The 18,353-nt window shown below is 50.0% G+C and overlaps 7 protein-coding genes across 7 annotated transcripts; 3 read left to right on the top strand and 4 right to left on the bottom strand.

Moving 5' to 3' along the window:
* Window positions 1-69: 69 nt before the first annotated feature.
* On the bottom strand, window positions 70-660 carry dprC (the record flags this gene model as incomplete). Its single annotated transcript, XM_057240037.1, has 2 exons — window positions 70-207; window positions 277-660. The coding sequence occupies 2 exons, from the start codon at window positions 658-660 to the stop codon at window positions 70-72; spliced, it is 522 nt and encodes a 173-aa protein (XP_057099332.1).
* A 434-nt stretch (window positions 661-1,094) lies between these two features.
* On the top strand, window positions 1,095-2,208 carry N7529_004509 (NADP-dependent oxidoreductase; the record flags this gene model as incomplete). The annotated part of the gene is made up of 2 exons (XM_057240036.1): window positions 1,095-1,910; window positions 1,963-2,208. The coding sequence occupies 2 exons, from the start codon at window positions 1,095-1,097 to the stop codon at window positions 2,206-2,208; spliced, it is 1,062 nt and encodes a 353-aa protein (XP_057099331.1).
* Window positions 2,209-2,778: 570 nt separating this feature from the next.
* N7529_004508 (AMP-binding enzyme) lies at window positions 2,779-3,306 on the top strand (the record flags this gene model as incomplete). The annotated part of the gene is made up of 1 exon (XM_057240035.1): window positions 2,779-3,306. One exon carries the CDS (start codon window positions 2,779-2,781, stop codon window positions 3,304-3,306), a length of 528 nt encoding a protein of 175 aa, XP_057099330.1.
* An 88-nt stretch (window positions 3,307-3,394) lies between these two features.
* On the bottom strand, window positions 3,395-4,700 carry N7529_004507 (uncharacterized protein; the record flags this gene model as incomplete). Its single annotated transcript, XM_057240034.1, has 2 exons — window positions 3,395-3,523; window positions 3,579-4,700. The coding sequence occupies 2 exons, from the start codon at window positions 4,698-4,700 to the stop codon at window positions 3,395-3,397; spliced, it is 1,251 nt and encodes a 416-aa protein (XP_057099329.1).
* A 1,394-nt stretch (window positions 4,701-6,094) lies between these two features.
* Window positions 6,095-9,388, top strand: N7529_004506 (cation-translocating P-type ATPase; the record flags this gene model as incomplete). Its single annotated transcript, XM_057240033.1, has 1 exon — window positions 6,095-9,388. One exon carries the CDS (start codon window positions 6,095-6,097, stop codon window positions 9,386-9,388), a length of 3,294 nt encoding a protein of 1,097 aa, XP_057099328.1.
* Window positions 9,389-10,275: 887 nt separating this feature from the next.
* On the bottom strand, window positions 10,276-12,585 carry N7529_004505 (putative TBC domain protein; the record flags this gene model as incomplete). The annotated part of the gene is made up of 1 exon (XM_057240032.1): window positions 10,276-12,585. The coding sequence occupies one exon, from the start codon at window positions 12,583-12,585 to the stop codon at window positions 10,276-10,278; it is 2,310 nt and encodes a 769-aa protein (XP_057099327.1).
* An 894-nt stretch (window positions 12,586-13,479) lies between these two features.
* On the bottom strand, window positions 13,480-17,351 carry N7529_004504 (telomerase reverse transcriptase; the record flags this gene model as incomplete). Its single annotated transcript, XM_057240031.1, has 6 exons — window positions 13,480-15,390; window positions 15,441-15,824; window positions 15,883-16,250; window positions 16,302-16,526; window positions 16,583-16,889; window positions 16,956-17,351. The coding sequence occupies 6 exons, from the start codon at window positions 17,349-17,351 to the stop codon at window positions 13,480-13,482; spliced, it is 3,591 nt and encodes a 1,196-aa protein (XP_057099326.1).
* Between the last annotated feature and the right edge of the window lie 1,002 nt (window positions 17,352-18,353).

Below are 18,353 nucleotides of genomic sequence, written 5' to 3'. Positions count from 1 at the left end.
TTTGAGTAATGAACTAGCCAACTAGATACAATGTTGTAACCAGTAGTAAAGAACTTTCTAGTAAATCAACTATTTAACAAACCTCTTCGTTCGAATCTCCTCTGCCCCTTTATCAGCAATTTCCTGACTCCGCTCCGCCCTCTCCTCAGATCCCAAAGTTCGGTCGATAGCCGTATTTATGGCCCCACGCAATGACTCTCCAGCCCCCTAGAATTATAACAAGATCATTAGTACCACTCCATATATTATAAGTATAGAACCAGCCCATCAACCTACATGAATCGTAGCAGCAACACCGACAACACCCTTCCCAACCTTATCGCCAGCCCGGGCTGGCCGTGATCCCGATGCCGAATGGTCCTGGATTTCGGCCCGCTGCGCCGTACTAGCCGTGTACGGGAGCGGCTCGTCTGTGACAATGCGGTCGTCACTTCTCGACGGCGAGGGCGAGAGCGGGCGCTGCCGCGTTTGCGTTGGTCCCCCGCCTGAAGATTTCGAGTAGGTGGCTCCTGTGGAGGGATTGACGCCTTTTGTCGAGTTGTATTGGGATCGTGTGTCTCGGAGGCCGGTGGGGAGGCCGGGGGCCCCCGTTGAGGATGCACTTCCTACGGCGGAGCCGCTGGAGGATTGGGGTCGTTCGTATTGTTGGTTCGTATTCATTTTGTTTAGATATAGAATGTTATAATAAGTGTATGGTGATATAGTACATATGTAGAACTGTTTGAAGAGAGAAACGTTGATTTTTGAGGTTATATACTTGCAGTGACGTCAGGATGAGCGCAGAGACCAAGTATGGGAAGAACGTAGATCTATATCTTTCTCTCTTCTGCATTGAACATATAATATAGTACAATATTGTATAGTCTACAGGACCAATGCATATCCATATCATATATGTTCCAATCTATGCATAAACATAAAAGAATATTATTCAACATGACCGAGCCGAGGTCCAAGGAGCAGTTTTCCTAATCTGGAGCACCTCCGATACCCCAGATCCTTTTTCTTCGCCCTTTCCCCGATATTCTCTTCTCTCCCAATTTATATCTCTAAATCTCTCTACATATCTTGAATCCCCAAATCCTCTATCCAAAATGTCCAAACAAATCATCTACACCACCCCACCCTCCCCAGCCATCGACCCCTCTCTAGAAACAGGAACTTTCCGCCTAAACACAGTCCCCATCCCCAAAGATGTGCCCGCCGACAAGCTGCTCGTGCGCGCACACTACCTCTCCCTCGACCCAGCCATGCGCCAATGGCTAACTGCCAAACGCTCGTACATCGCGCCCGTCGAGCAAGGCGCCGTCATGCGCGGCCAGAGCATCGCCCAGGTTATCACTGTCGGCAGCGCCCTGGCGTCAAAGTACACAGCCGGCGACTGGGTCGTCGCTTACTCCGGCTGGCAGGAGTATGCACTGGTCGGCGCCAAGGAAGCAGAGAAGGTCGTCGTGCCGCCTGGCGGCCGCCCCACCGATGCCATGTCTGTGCTGGGCATGACGGGCCTCACGGCGTACTTTGGTATGGTGGAGGTTGGGCGGCCGAAGCCTGGTGATACGGTTGTTGTTTCTGGGGCTGCTGGTGCGACCGGCATGGTTGCCGGTCAGATTGCGAAGATTAAGGGTGCGAAGAGGGTTGTTGGGTTGGCGGGGTCGAAGGAGAAATGTGATTTCCTGGTTAAGGAGCTTGGATTTGACTCTGCGGTTAATTATAAGGATGCGGATTGGAGAAAGCAGTTGAAGGAGGCCACGCCTGAGTATATTGATGTTTTCTTTGATAATACTGGTGGTGAGATTCTGGATGCTTGTTTGGCGAGGGCTGCGAAGGACTCGCGCTTTGCTATCTGCGGTGCTATCAGTCAGTATAATGCAGCTAAGCCGCAGGGCCCGGCGAGCTTTATGAGTGTTATTGTGAGTTTTGTATCTGGAGCTGTTGTGGATGGACTTGGCTAATTGATTGCAGTCTCAACGGATCACCATGAAGGGTTTCATTGTCTTTGACTTTGCGAAGCAGTACCCTGCTGCACTGAAGGAGCTGGCCTCCTGGTTGTCGGAGGGTAAGCTCAAGCGCAAGGAGCACATCGTGCCTGGTGGCTTGGAGGCTGCACCCAAGGCTCTCATTGATCTCTATGCCGGTGCCAACACCGGTAAGATGATGGTCGAAGTGGCTCCTATCTCTGAGGCGTTGCCTGTGAAGGCCAAGCTATGAGGATACTTGAATGTGTGTGCGCTTTTGTAATACCTAGGATAGAAGGCTACCATTCCCCGGGTTTATTGAAACATGGCAATCTTAAATTTCTTACCTGCAGGACATAAAGCTCTCTCTTTCGAGTCCCTGCATAATGTTACTTGGATCAAGATTGTATAGTCGCATAAATTTTATCTCAAGCTAAAGGTATGAGAAGAAAGTCCCTGTTACTCGATCGGGGAGAGATGAGGGTATGGCGGGTACTGTTTCGTTTACTCTTGTAAATCAGTACCGAATGGACAGACTGTTCTTGTTGATTGGGGTAATGTGCTTACTGCTGGGTCTGTGAATTAGATGTTGAGTATAAATCGCAACTGGATTGATAGTCGTTGCCGCAACCATAGACTGAGTGGTGTATGGTCCTCTCCACTATATATGCATCCTGACGTTTTAAAGTTCGTTTTATCAAGCCGTGCAGTGTGCTGCATAGTGCATCTGCAGGGAGGTGACCCCATGAATAGCGGTGTGGATAAAGATCCCATATTAAAACCATCAGTATCTTCCAATCGCATTGATTCCGACATTCTTACCATGCAAATCTTCAATATAGTTTGCGTGGATACCGAGAGCCAATTCTCGGACAAATTTCCGAATGATCCCATGTTCACCCAGCTCGAGAAACTTAGTCGCACCTTTTCTGGAGTCGTCCTTCATGACGATTATGGCATCGACGCAAGTTATAAAACCCTCATCGCAGATGTATCACACCTGGGGGCTTGTCTATTAGTCGGTGTAATCATTCGTCTTCGGGATTCCAGCTACTGCCGAGAACAGAACAGTGGGCATGGGAATCCTGTCATCAATCTATGCAAGATCCGGCAGGTTGTTTCTTCTGTTTTGGAATTGTACAAGTTGCCTGCACTGTTGCGCATTCCGCGGGCTGGCGAGGATGTCTCACTTTCTGTTTCGGCGAAGGTTCTGAAACCCCAGCTGCGTGAAATGTACTTCAAGTTATCTGGTTTCCGGCCTAAGGATTACAATGTTCCCGGTGTAAAATTCTGGGAGAAAAGTGTTGATTTCAATTATATAAGCAATACGGGAGGTTTTGTTAAATCGTAAGACAGGGTGTCGGGGTTTTTCTTGTGGGTTTCATCACACATCGAATCTGTCAATCCATAAATTAAATCTAGAAGGGTATCAAAGTTCATCAAAGACCCTTGTCCCCCGCCTCACAAACCTCCACGCCCGATATCCACTCCGACTGCATCAATTTCATAATAGTAATCCTCTTCCAAGCGTAAGGATGCAACATTGCGTAGATGGGAGTTCGTCGCCTCTGTTGTTCAAAAGTTAGTGAAATTGCTTTCCATGCTCAAGAAGCAAATACATACATGTCCCAGCGACTCAATTGGTGGGTATCCATCCTTGCTATCCCGATCATCAAGATACCGCAGATACCGCGCATCCTCACAATGCGGTCGAGCACTACGCCACTGCAACCGACCCGTAACAAGCGCCATATAGATCATAGCTGTGGCCCACACATCCGCAGGCCGAGGATCAACATCGTCGTACTCGATATTCGACTCGCTACGACGATGCACAAGATGAGCGAATCCTTCTGGAGGCGTGTAGGGAATACTCGCGCCCCCAAAGCCGATCTTATTTGATTTCGTCGAAGCAGCGCAGGAGAAAGAGGAGAGATGGCGCGGCAATTTATTCAACGGCCACGGCAGCGTGAATGACCACGGAGCTTGTGGATAGGTTGTTTGCTGTGGGTTTGTTTGCTGTGGGTGTGGAGCAGGGGTTTCTCGCGCGGCCTTGTGCTTGTATACCGCCGACTCTTCCCACATGCGCCGGATATGGCCATCGCCGAAACCCGCCAGCTTGACTGCACCGCTGGCTGTTAGCAGGACTGTCTCGAGGCGGATGTCGCGGTGGGCGATTTCGTATTTGTGTAGGTGGGCGAGGGCGCGGAGGATCTGGGTTATGATGCAATCGGCTTCTTGGGAGGGGATGGGGGCCTTGCGGGATAGGTAGGTGCCTAGGTCACCTCCTGCACAGTATGGCATTACGAGGCATAGTTCTGAGCGCTCATTGTGGAGGATGTCCAGGATGGGGAGGATGTTGGGGTGGTCTGGGTGGATGGATGTGGATTGTGAGGAGCTTGAGGAGCTTGAGGGGGGAATGGGTTGTCGGTAGACTTTAATTGCGAGTAGCTTGTTGTTTTTATCTTGTGTTTTGTTTTGGTGGAGGCGGGTTGTGCTGTTTGAGCCATAGTGGACTATCTCGTGGCATCGGCCGTACTTTTCGGCGAATGACTGGTTTGAGCGCTCTGATATTGATAGTACTGAGTCTCGCTTGAGCAAAGGCTGATGTTCCGTTGGGGCGGCTGCTAGAGGTAGTAGGTCCTGTTTGATAGAGGACCAGCCGCGCTTTGCGGAGCTTTGGCTGGCGTTATGGGCTGTGGGTCCGGTCTTCAGCTGGTGATGATGATCGTTTGGAGGATGCATGATGACTGCAGTCTGGGACTATGTGTGAAAACTCAAAGTAGATCAAATTGATTCAAGGATTTAAAAAAGATAGAAAAAGAAAAAGAAAAAGAAAAGAGAACCCTAAAAAAGCAAAGGAAAGGAGTACGATGAGGAATTTATAGAATTGGGTTGTATAGTTGCGGTGTGTATCTATATCCTTGCCTACACAAGGACAAAGGGCGGGAATACCTACATACCTACACATGTACATTTGTACGTTGTACATAGGTAGAAAGATTCTGAGGTTGGACACAGTCCCATCTCAGCCATGGATTGGATTCGACTCAAACAAATCTCTCGTGTCTAGTTTCTTATCGTGCTGTTCGCTAAAGCTTCGCCCTAAGCTTCACAGAATTCCATGATTGGACAGGACAAACTGCTCACGACGATCTTTAAAGTCCGAGTGATTTATATTTTTTTAATGCTCCGAGCTAGTTAAATTACTCTTACCACATTATGATTGAAGAGAGAGAAAAAATCAAACACGGGAGCCTATTGCGGCAGAGTAGTACGATTAGAGAGGTTCAAATCTGTGGCGAGGAAAAATCCCTCAGCCGGGGAATCGAAACCACAAACCACAACCGTATTATGTTTGATATTAGTGGCTGCGGAAATTTTTGACTGCAAGCGTTTAAGATGCGGCATTTCTGAACACGATGAATTGGTAAAAAAAACCCATTGCAATTCCCACGGAACTTGTAAAATCTGAACCGAGGGAGTAGAATTAGGGCTGTGCTAGAAGCATTGGTTTTGTCTTGGTATCACTCTATATATGCAGTTAATGATTGGCGCGGGGAGGCTTTTTGACGGTAATATTACACTACCATCGGTACATGTATTAAGGGATTTTAAGCCCGCTGACAGCTCCGATAGATCATACATTGGAGGTACCTGACTTATTATGGGTAGCTTCAGAGCTTGGTATGTATCCTAGTGTACCTGAACATCTATAGTGGGTCCCTAGAAGCATCCATTCCATACTATTTTCTCCTTTGTCCAATTTATTCACTCATACCTAATGTTGCGTGTAGCTTCCATTTTCAGACCCTCGTGGCTGATGTCGCGTGGCTCTGTAAGATCTCGCAGGCAAAAGAAAGGCTTTACCTTCCTAATTCATCTCCAGCTGAGCTCTGATACTGGATTCGGTCTAGCTGTCTGCAGACCTATATAAGACCAGGGTTGTACGCACGGTTTATACTCTTTTTCATCTACTTCCTCTACTTCATCTACTTCCTTAATTGACTCTTTAACTTTCATCAGTACTTTACTCTCTCCCTGGGTGGCTATCTGCCTTCCCACCTGTACGCTCACCCCCCACCTCATCCTCCCTTTGTTTTTCTCCATCCTGGTGTTTGTCACGACACAGAGCCGCCATGAATCCAGACAACCAGAAAGCAGAGACCGACGTCAAGTCAGAAGGTGACCAGATCAAAGACGACGCTGATCAGGCCGGACGAGCTGCGAGGATTACCTTCGAGGAGTCTGCCTCCGCGGAGGGATTCCGCTCCATCTATCAGCCGGCTCAATTCACACGCACTCGCTCCATCAGCCGCGACACAATCCGCAGTAGCCACAGCAGCATCCAAGGCAATTCTACCTTGCCCATCGAATTCCGAACCCTCTCGATTCAAGTTTCCGAGTCCCAAAATGCCCCCAAGGAAACCATCAGTGACATTGAGAAGGAGAAGCACCAACACCAAGACTACTTTGAGAACTTGGATTACCACATCATCTCTCCCGAACGTTTATGCCAGGAGTTCAACGTCGACCAGCGCACTGGACTGACCTCTTCAGCTGCCGCTACCCGCTTGCAGAGAGATGGCAAGAATGTCATTGCCCACCATGGGGAAAACTACTGGAAGAAGATCTTCTTCTACATCTTTGGTGGATTTTGCTCTATTCTCTGGGTGGGAGTTGTCATCTTCTTCATCTGTTGGAAGCCACTCAGCAACCCGCCCTCCGTTCAAAATCTCTCTCTGGCTGTCTTGATTCTCATCGTCATTGCTCTACAAGCAAGCTTCTCAGCATTCCAGGATTGGTCCACCAAGCGTGTCATGAATTCAATTCTGGACCTCCTCCCCGCAGAAGCTATGGTGATGCGTGATGAGAAGTTGATCCATCTCCCTGCCACCGATCTAGTCGCTGGAGACATCGTCCATATCGGAATTGGCAACAAAGTACCTGCCGATATGCGTATTCTGCAAAGCTCTGGCGATGTTCGTTTTGACCGGGCCATTTTGACCGGAGAGTCGGACGAGGTTGAAGGCGCTATTGAGTGCACAGAGAACAACTTCTTGGAGACTCGCAACATCGCTCTTATGGGAACTGGTGTTACGAATGGCAATGCTATTGGTGTCGTGGTTCTTACCGGCTCTCGCTCCGTCATGGGCCGCATTGCCTCCATGACAGCTGGCGTTAAGCAAAAGGCAACCCTGATCCAACGTGAAATCAATCGCTTCGTCACTATCATTGTCTGTCTGACAGTCTTTCTGGCTTTGCTTATTCTCTTCACGTGGCTGGGATGGCTGCACAAAGATCATCCCTCCTACATGAGTGTGGTTGCCATGTTGAACAATGTCATGGGCTGTGTTGTCGCATTTATTCCAGAAGGAGTACCTGTTGCTGTCGCGTTGACGCTCATGATGATTGCCAAACGGATGAAAAAGAACAACATCCTGCCCAAAGGTCTGTCAACAGTTGAGACGCTGGGCTGTGTGAATGTGCTTTGTTCCGACAAAACCGGTACTCTCACTCAGAACCGCATGTTTGTCAAGTCGCTTGGAATGGTAGATTGGGAATTCAACCTCGAAGACTTGGCCCCTGGCGAGTTTGGTAACGCCGATCTCCCTGATGGCCTGCGTGACATGCTTCATGCATCTGTATTGTGCAATGATGCCACCTTCGACCCGACTACGATGAACCTGCCCTCCCATGAACGTGCTGTCAATGGCAATGCGACAGATGCAGCTGTTTTGCGATTCGCTGACAGTGTCGGAATGACCTCCCCCAGTTCCTTGAATGGATTTGATCGTGTACACCAGATTCCTTTCAACTCGAAGAACAAGTGGATGCTCACCTTGAATCGTGATCCAAACTCAAGCAAGGAATTCCTTCTCTATGTCAAGGGCGCACCAGATGTCTTGCTGAACCGTTGCTCTACCTACTGGTCAGGAGTCCACAATGCTGTTCGTCCGCTGGACCACGAGGCTCGCGAGCGGTTCTCAAACTTCCAAGCCAAATTGTCACGTCGCGCAGAGCGGGTTATTGTCATTTGTCGACGCCGTTATGTTCCGCGCTCTACGCCTGGCTCCAACGAATTTAGCGATGAAATTATGGAGTCTGGTGTGCAAGATCTCACCGTTCTTGGTATTTTCGGAATCGTTGACCCACCACGCGAGGAAACAGCTCAAACTGTTGCCGCCTGCCGCAGGGCGGGTATTCGCTTCTTCATGGTGACTGGTGACTTTGGATTGACTGCCGCTGCTATCGCTCACCAGATCGGTATTTATAATGGGCAAGTCGAGCCAGATACCGTCGAAGACCTTATGGATGGTCTTGATTCTTCGATGGAAATCAAGATCCCGAAGTCTCGACAAAGTTTACTTCTTGAAGGGCCCAGCCTATCGGCATTGACATCAGAGAACTGGGAGACAGTCTGCGGCTACGAAGAGATCGTCTTTGCTCGCACCACCCCCGAGCAAAAGCTCCGCATCGTGAAAGAGCTTCAATCCCGTGGCTACGTCGTGGCCGTGACAGGCGACGGTGTCAACGACGCCCCGGCATTGCGCGCAGCAGACGTCGGTATCGCAGTTGGATCCGGCAGCGACGTCGCCATCGAGGCAGCTGACTTAGTCCTCCTCGACAAATTCGACTCCATCATCGAAGCCATCCGCCTCGGCCGGTTGGTCTTCCAGAACCTGCAGAAAGTGATCACCTACCTCCTTCCCGCAGGTAGTTGGTCCGAGATCTGGCCGGTGATCATGAACGTGTTCTTTGGCTGTCCCTCGCCCCTCAGCACATTCCTCATGATCATCGTCTGCGTCTTCACCGATCTCTTTGTCTCCCTCGCCCTAATCATGGAAAAAGAAGAATTCGACCTCCTCAGCCTACCCCCGCGCCGCCCAACAAAAGACCACCTCATCAACCTTCGCATCTACGGCCAGTCCTACCTCTTCATCGGCGTGATGGAAGCCTTCAGCGCCCACTCCATGTTCTTCCTCTACATGTGGCGCCACGCCGGCATCCCCTTCTCAGACCTAATCTTCTCATTCGAGAACTTCGCCGACGGCTTCCACGGCTACACCCAAGACGAGCTGAACCACTTCATCGCCGTCGGCCAATGCGTATACTTTGTCACCCTGGTCATCATGCAATGGGGCAACGTCCTATCCGTCCGCAGCAAGCGCATGTCTCTCCTCCAAGCCGACCCCATCCGCCCAGCCCGCCGCAACGTGTGGCTTCCTCTCTCCATGCTCATCTCACTCATCATCGCTATCTTTGTGACCGAGGTCCCCGGTCTCCAGAACCTCTTCAGCACCGCCTCCGTCCCCATTGAGTACTGGCTTATTCCGCTCGGTCTGGCTGTGGGTGTGCTTTGTATGGATGAGCTGCGGAAGGTCCTTGTCAGACTCTTCCCCAAGGGCCCTGTTGCTTGGGCTGCTTGGTAGATGGTTCGGCTAATGATTGATGATACAATGCTTGTGCTTGAAAGAGGGTTTGGGTGTGCTTGTTTATTGCTTATCTAAACATAGAGGCATGCAGAGGCCTGGTTTTATGAGGCCTTCTCTTGGATATTCTTCTATGTAATATGGCTGGATATCTTCTCATTAGAAAAAATATTTTTTTAAAAGTGAACAGTATTCTTACGAAGCAAATATCTGTCCCTTCATCTGGTTCTATCTTAAAACAATGAAACCAAAAGCCAATTGCAATCCAACACTGTAAAGTATCTCGTCTTTCAGGCTCCCCAGGAAAGATAATGGAATCTAGTCGTCGTACAAAGAGAGGATTTGAATTAGAGCCAACCGGCAGATGTCCAATGGCGGATTATTACAACGCGGCCACTCTCCTAGGGTTTATCGATTGGACACATGTGGGTCCTTATGGTATCTCCTGCAAGTTCCAGTTCCAGTGTATGCCGAGGCCTATGGAATTAGATCTATTTTCATATCCTATCAGGCCTTCCTAGGAGTACGTATGTACGTATTGTAGCTTATCGCATTCTTCCCGGTATAGATGAAGATGAAAGATATACAATCATCAACCTCAATTACTAGTAACCCACTAGAAAAATGCATTGAAGACCATGAGTGCTAAAAATACAAGGATAGAGAAGCGGAACAACCCAACCAGGCTAGGAAGAATCCAACAGGAAGAAAACAAGTAGTCCATGCAATACCAATAAAAGCTATAGAGCAAAGCCGAGCGAGTGAGGTGTATATGATATAGTTAAAAAAAGAAACATAACACAGGTAAGTGTTTGTTACGCATCAACGAGTGGATATCAAGAAGAATCATGATGAAAAGAGCAAAACAGCGCATGCATGAACCAGCTTCAAGCCGGCGGTTGCTGCTGCTGACGGACCTTCCCAGCCTCCCTAACAGCCTTCATAAACCCATCCTCGCTCCCAGCAGCAGTAAGAACCCAATAATCCGCGATACCAGGATTCTCAATCTGGCCGCCGGCGAAGCCAGCCGCAGCAGGCGCGCTGTGACGATCTTTCGGCTTCGCGGTATTAGCACCGACATGGCGCGGGCCCCAGCCTAGGATGTCGCGGACGACGAGACGGTTTTCCTCGGTGCTTTCGTGGAAAGAGAAGAGTTGGGCCTGTAAGCCACCTAGAATGGCGACTGCGGAGCGGATAATGATGCGGTCGCCTTCGAAGACCCAGCAGTCCCAGACGCGGGAGAGACGCTCGAGGTCGAGGCCGTTTGTTAGTAGGGAGCGGAAGATGGGCTCCCATAGCTCTTCGTCGGAGAGGTTCATTGCCTGAGTGAGGTGGGTGTATAGGCGGGGGAATTTGTAGCGCAGGGTGTCGGAGGCGAGGGTGTAGGAGCGGGCCATGGCGCCACGGTCCCAGGTTAGGAAGGCGACTGGTAAGGGGCGGTTGAGGGCGTTGGCCATTGCTAGGAAGGCGGAGGCGGGGGTGGGGAATTGAAGGACTAGGAGGGCAGCGATGGTGTGCAGGCCGTGGATGTAGCCGACGTCGCTGCGGTACATGCAGTATGCCTGGAGGACGTCGATGAGGATGGGGTGGAGGGGCCCGCCTTTTTGGAAGAGGTTTAGGTCTGGGAATGCTTTTGGGACGTCGGTGTCGATTGCGTCGAAGCAGTCTTGGAGGCGCTTGTTGGTTTCGCTTTCGGCGTCTTTCTTGGTGCGGAGGTCTTTGGCTCGTTGGCGCGCTTTGGTGAATGTTTCTTCGCTTAGAGCTAGCTCATTTCCAATCGCGCGCTGCCAGATGCTACCTCTGTTGCGTGGGGGGATTCCACGCCACCAGAGCTCACGGATGCGAGGCTCACGGAGGGCGCTCTCCCAGTTTGGAGTAACGTATTCGTCCCAGATGTTTTGTAAGGTTGCGCGGGTGCTGTCCTTGTGGCACTGCGCAGATGCATCTTTGGCGGCTTTGCGTTTTTCTAGAATGCTGGTTAGCACGGCGTCATACTGGTCCAAGATATTGCTTGAATACGTACCAGACTCCCGAGACTGGGCCATCATTTCCTGATACTGCCTGAGATGCTTTTTCTCCTCTTTCTGATCCTTAGGCGGAAGCCAGCTGGGGCGGGTCCGCGAAAGAACCTTCTCTTTCTCTTTGCTAATTGGTAACGGATCGATCATGATATTGGTCTTCTGCAAAGGCGGCAAAGCAGTGGCATCAAGAGACGCTCGATGAGAGTCTTCGCTCGACTTCCGCGAAGCACCCGTTTGCACATTCTCCTCGCGCTGGCGGTTCCTATCATCGGCATGGAGCTCCAGAGCCTCGGTGATGATCTTCGCCTCTTCGGACAAATCCGACAGATAGCTGTTGTACGAATAGGTGCGGGGATTGCGTGGCGATAACTGACCACGCTCCGGTCCTGCGGAGCTCGATCGCGGTGTACGCTTCATGCGGGATGCTTTGGCCGTGTCCTCGGGCAGTTTGGTAACATGCTCTTGCGAAATGGTATGCTGGATGGGCAGTGGCCGGCGGCCGGGACTGCGCCCATTGGGACTAGCAGGTCGGGAAGGCGCTCGCTCTTGCACTGGGCGTGGTGAAATGGGGATGTTCCACAAGCTTGCGTCGTCTGGTAGTTCGTCATCCGAGTCGTGATATTCTTCCTCCAGGTCCTTGAGCGATTTGCGATTCGGTTGCCAGGTTTGCTTGTGAACGGGTGCTCGCGCGGACAGCGGAGACAAAGCCAGACTGGTGCTCGAGGTGGAGCGACTGGAGGTCGGGCGGAGTGGGGAGACAGATCGAGATCGGCGAGGCTGAGATGGTGTCAAACCGGGGGATTGCAGCGTGCTACCTGAATCTCGGCGGTTGCCAGCCTTAGCCATGAGAGAGCCGGATTGAGGGGGTTTTGCTCCTTTCATCGGCGGTAAGGGACTTCGCTTTCGCGGCTTCGGGGTAGCGGTCAAGTCGCGAGTTGTGATCATTCTTGCAGCGGGCGACCGGGCCATCGCCCCAGCGCGGCCGTATGACCCTACTGGCTCCATGTAGGATAAATCGGCATCATCCTCCAAGCCGATATCTTCGAAATTTGAGATATCCGTGAAGGCACTGTCCGGGCCGTCCAGGTGAGAGGAGGAATGGAAGGAGGAGGATTTGGAGGATTTGGAGCCGGAGAGCTCGGGGGGAGAATTGGGTGTCGCACACACGGTGGTCATGGTCTCGTGCAACTATTTTGAATGTTTTGATCCCCCGCAAAATGGCGAGAAAAAACACAGGGGACGGGAAGGCCGGAAGGGGTCGATTTTAACGCGAGGATCCAGGAAACAATCCCCAAGTGAATAAATTAAAATGAACTCAACGGTTTCAGAAAACAAATTGCAGGCTCAGCCGCAGCCTGATTAAATTCGAATGTGTGTAAAGAAGGATCAGGAGAGGGGACGGGATATTAATTGAGTAGTGGAAACAAGTAAAGAAGTTATAGAAATGAATGTCGGGAGAAAGAAAAGAAGAAAAGAAAGAAGACGAATAGAATCAAAAGAAGGACGAGGCAGAGAGAGAAACAAGATTCCAAAACGAATGAAGTTGAAGAAGAAGAAACACCGTGATGCAAGCGGAGTCGCCTGAGGCCGCACACGGTCTGGCCGGAACGGAGGGTACCTCGGGGATACCTCGTTGCACTAGTACTAAATCAGCTATCGGACAAGTACTATTCAAGTATTACAATCGAGATTGAAGCACCCGATCTTGGAAGGGATAAGCCTACACAGCCTTGTTTAAATGACTGAACACAATTACACTTCTATTTTGTAAGAGTTGACATTGTTAAACCCCTGAACCAAAATATTTACATACTACATACGTATATGGAGACGATTCCCAATTCCTTAGCTTTCTTTATCCAGTCGGGTCTTCATCCACCGACAATTCCACGGTCTTGATAGATATGGTACAGGGCGAACGATATGATTGGACGAGACCCTCGGAGTTATAGAATTAGGCGTAAATTGGCATTGGCAATCACATTGGCATTGTTACATACAATACATCAGTACATACATACGTTGAATGTAGTTATACCTCCCATACAAAAACTTGATCTAAAGTACCCATCAAAACCTCCATTCCTCAAACAACCGATTACCCTTCCTAACAACCTGCGTCATCCTGACCACCTCGGAATCCGAAGTGGGTCGGGCCTGTCTAGCCAATGCCTCTAGCCAACCCAAAACAGCCGCATACCTCGTCTGCTTCCTCCTCAAAACAAATCCAAACGCCCTCGCCGCCAAAAACCTCAACTGGTTCGCCTGCACAAAGCACGAGAACGAGTTATTCCGATCCGCCCGCCGCGCCTGGATAGCCCCAGCCGTCTGAAGCACCAGGTCGGTGATCGTGCGCGTGATGATCGCCGCGCTGGGATGCGCCCGCCCCAGAGACTTCATGTAGTGGTACATTTTCATGGCGGTAGTCACGAAGCTGGCGTAGAGGTTTGACAGGACGACAGAGCGCGAGTTGTGTCCGTCGTCAATGTACATGGAGTGGAGCTGGAGGCGGAAGGAGGAGAGGACTTTGCGGTGGAAGGTTAGGCCTGGTGAGTGGGTTGCGTCGACAGTGAGGGTGTTGGAGAGTGCTGAGGCGGCGAGTTCGCCGTCTAGGAGGCGGTCTTGATCGCGGTGGAGTTCTAGTGTCTGTGTGGAGATTAGACTGCCGCAGTAGGGGAAGAGAGGGCCTTCGAGGCGCGGGAGGACGGTGTTGTTTATTATGGCGCTGAAGTTGGTCATGCTTTTTGAGGCGTTGACGCGGACGCCGTACGTCGGTTGGCCATTTATCATTGCTTGGAGGAATTGCATGGCGACTGAGCGGTTGGGGGTTATGAGGAGGAAGTCGTCGACTAGGCGGAGGAGGAGGGAGACTTTAGGGTCGATGAAGGTGAGGACGGAGCGTTCGAGCTCGGCGTAGAAGTAGTTGCAGAGGATGCTGGATAGTACTGAGCCCTGTGGGATGCCGTTCTTTTGGCGAAAGTATTTTTTGCCCATTTTTACGAGATTGCTGCGGACGTGCTCGTCGAGGAGATCGAGGAGACTGTCGGTGTCTTGATCTTTTTGGGCTATCGAGTCCACGAACACGGTATTGGCTTTTTGCTGTAATGGTCCGCTGATGATGAAGTCTGGTAAATTTTGTGGTTTCTTTGCGGGTGCAGCTCGGCTCACGAATCTTCGTGTCGGCTTTGAGGTCTGCATATTGGGGATAGGCGGCTGGAGCTCCACATGTTTGGACATGCGGTAGCTATCTTCGGAGACCAGCTCTGAGATAAGATTGAGCAGCTTCTTCTGGGGGATAGTGTCAAAGCAAGCTTGGATATCCACCTTGACAAAGTACAAGGGTGGGAGTTTGAATTTCCCAGGCTTAGATTGCCCAGGCTTGGGTACCGAAATCGATTGGTTGAATAGCTGTTCTTTGAATGTCTTAAGCCGGTGATGCATATCTCCAACAGACATCATTGTGGATCCCAATTTGGCAGGAGCTTGCTGGCGCTCGTACATCAACATGCTGTAGATAGGCGTAATGCTGGAATTGATACTAGGGGCCAGGAAGACACGTCCTTTCCCCCATAACGATTTCTTCAATGCCCGTTTGCGAAGATTCAAGATGGGCCGGATGCCGGTCGACTTGGGCAGCAAACGGAGAGCACCGTAGCCTAGAGAGCGACGGGCCAGCACACGCTCGACCCGTTCCGGCTCTAGCTCTTCAAACATAGCAGCCTTTAAGTCGCCGAAAGGCTGCTCGGTCAACTGCTGCCACACATCGTGGCGGAAATAGAAAAGGCGGTTGCGGTGCGTCTGCGACTCGGTAACATAGAATTGCGAGCGAATCAGAGGGATAAGGAGCGAGTCGAAGACCCAAAAGAGGAACTCATGGAGCAACTCAGTGCGTTTGCGCAAGTCAGATAAGGCGATTTTCGATCTTGTCTCAGATCGCGAAGTCTGGACCTGAGGTGGCACCAGCCAAGGAATGCTTGTTACCTAGCGTGTCAATCAGTATGGAATTGTCTCAGATGATCACCAAGACAAACCTTGACACCTTTACAAACCTCATGCAGACTTAGACTCTCGAACCGGCGCAGTTTGATAAATCGATCAACGAGTCGCAGAACAAGCTTGAAGTTCGAAGCTCCATCCACCCCGATACCTAACAGTTGCCTCGGAATCAATTTCTGAAACACAGCCCTACAAAACGCCGACACGGCAGACGGCGGCGTCGCATAGTCTGTCAAACTGCGAGCCTTTGGAGTCCCCGTTTCGCAAGATGCACCTGTGGCACGGTGCGGCTCCGTCTCGGCACAGGATGCACGATCCGGCCTCTGCAACTGTGTTACTAAATTTGACTCGGACGAGAGAGGCGCAAGCTCGGATTTTTGGGTCGAGGCCAATGCGCCAAGTCTGCTCGGCCCGGTTTGCTGCAAGAGGTCAGCGACATCTGTCGAATTGGAAAAAAAACAAAAAAAGATGTCTCACTTCAGACGGGCAATAATGGCCTAGTAATTCGCCATAGCAACACTGCGCGTTGCGGTTCCGTATCTTCCGGATCATTTCGGTCGTTCCGCGAAGCCTCTTGGGCACCTTTATACTCTCGCTCTCTGCGTCTGCGTCTGCATCTGCATCTCCTTCGTTCTCGGCCTGACGCCGTCGGAGATGTCTCTGATGCTCTAGCTGGGATATTTCTTTTTCGCGAAATGTGCCGCTTTTAAAATCATACGGGGTGTTGCCAGTATCCGGGTCCGGTATGAACACGTTCTGCAGGTGGAATTGGCGGGGGAATATGTATTTCATCACATGGACTGTTTGGGCTGTTGAGTCCAGCGCTGTGAACCGGTTAAGGACGTCTATATGGGTTAGCTTTGAACTTGGATGTGATGTTCAAACGGCGCACGTACGTGTCTGTCCTAATCCATAGGAGATTCCCTTTTTGGACTCAGTTCGGCCATAGAGGATCCGTCGACGGAGAAACACGATACTGTTTGGACCGCGCGAATTGTCAAGTTTCTGTTTGCCCTCGTTCTTTTTTGGTTTGCTCGGATCCGTGACCGGTGTTGGCTTCTGTGCTGTGGCAGACCCATCTCCCTTGTCGTCTAAAGGCTCGAGGTTTGACAGTGGTAAACCTAGGGAGATATCAGCTCGTTTGAAATATGGTTCGTTTGTATTTTGGGATTGTTACCGCTGAGCTGGTAGTAAACACCTTTTCGAGCGTTGATGGCGGCAAATATTCCGCAATCGAAGAGAAGCTGCATCATGATTTCTTCCCCATTACAACCCAGCAAGCCAAGCAAATCCGCCCATGGGCCATTCTTGAGTGTCTCAACATTGTGATTCGGGAATTGGCACACAATGCCGGGGATATGAGTATCCAGGGCATTCTGTCCCATAGCCGGGCGCTGGAAGCCATGAGCCAGCAAATGCTGGGGCTTCTGGTAGCCATTATAGCCATTTTGATTGAACAATTTCCAAATCACAAAATCAACCACCTAAACGAGGTTAGCGACATGCACTTAAAAGAATCATTGATTCCCAAATCAAAATCATGTACCAACCTCCGACTGCGGACAAGTCGGTCCGGTATCAGTGCTGACCAGCAGTGAGCGCGACTGCGATTGAGTAAACGATAAATACTCCCTTTGGCGCTCGGAATTGACTATCGGACATGAGCCCTTGGACACACCGACCAGAGTGGAGTCGAGGAGATGTGCCAATGGCGATGGTTGGGTATGGGGCGAGTCTAGCGTTAAGATGCGACGCCGACGCGACTTGGATGTCACGGGAAGTTGCTGGAGTAGGTAATCTCGTAGTGAGAAGACATTTTGGTAGTACAGGGAAATAACAGGATGGGTTCTGGGGATTGGGGCTGTTCTGAAACGGCGGGTAAATGTAGTGATACCGTTGTGAGACAAGGGACCATCCTTGATGGGTCTCTTGCGTTTCTTCCCCATACTGTGAAGAGTTTTTTTGTTTTTTTTTTTGTTTCGTTTTCGAGTCTCAATTCTCAATTCTGGATCTGGGGGTGTTCCAAGAAGTTCAGCAATACGTTGACGCGTCGCGTGTCGAGGCTCGGGAGATGGGTTCGTATCCTCACATGGGGATCAAGTTCCATTTCCTCAATCCAGGACATAACACGTCAGTGTATTGACATGTAGAATGTACATCAATGTAGGTATACAGATACATCAACATATCTCTTGTAGTGTATACATATGTGTATATGTGTATATGTGTATAGATCATAAATTTTTGTTCAACCGAAAAGAACCAATTAGACACATTCTCAACCATGGAAATGGGCGGTCTAGAAAAGGCCCATTTCCTCTTTTCACGTCATGGTTTCTTTTTTTTTCGTTCCTGAATTTCAGGTACATTTGTTAAAAGGTACACTAGAAATATACTATAAAAAGATCATTAAGGAAGTACTCATGCAACAAAAGTACAAATGAAGAAATGAATTGAAATTTCTCTTTTCCCTACTACGTCCTCCATACATATGTCCACGGGTCATAATGTACATTATATAGGTGAATCAGTACACAGTGGGCCAATTCGTTAGCTCTCCGGGTCAATCCGTTGAAGATTGGAGTACAGTGCCGATCGTAATGATCGAATATTAAGGTATTCATATATTAATATTGTTCACTAATATACACACACACAAAAACAGTCGAGAACAAAGAAATTCGAAGAGAAGCGAATACTACGGAGTGAGTGGAAATGACATCGATCTAACTAAGTGGATTTATATGAATGCTCTTTGTTTCCGATGATGGTCCACCGCTAGGATTCGCTTTTCCCCTCAACTACTCTTCTTCACTAAACGCCCAACTTCTTATTCGTCTAGCTATTATTATTATTTCGCCTCTTCCTAGTCTTTTCTTTTTCTCTCCTGATTCTCTTCCATTCTTTCCTTTTTCTCTGATTCTGTCTTCCCTTGGATTCGAGAAAAT

Source organism: Penicillium soppii (genome assembly GCF_028829465.1).
Source record: "Penicillium soppii strain IBT 18220 chromosome Unknown utg000004l, whole genome shotgun sequence".
NCBI lineage: Eukaryota > Fungi > Ascomycota > Eurotiomycetes > Eurotiales > Aspergillaceae > Penicillium > Penicillium soppii.
The sequence above is the reverse complement of the archived record's forward strand: the minus strand, read 5'-3'. Positions and strand labels throughout refer to the sequence as shown.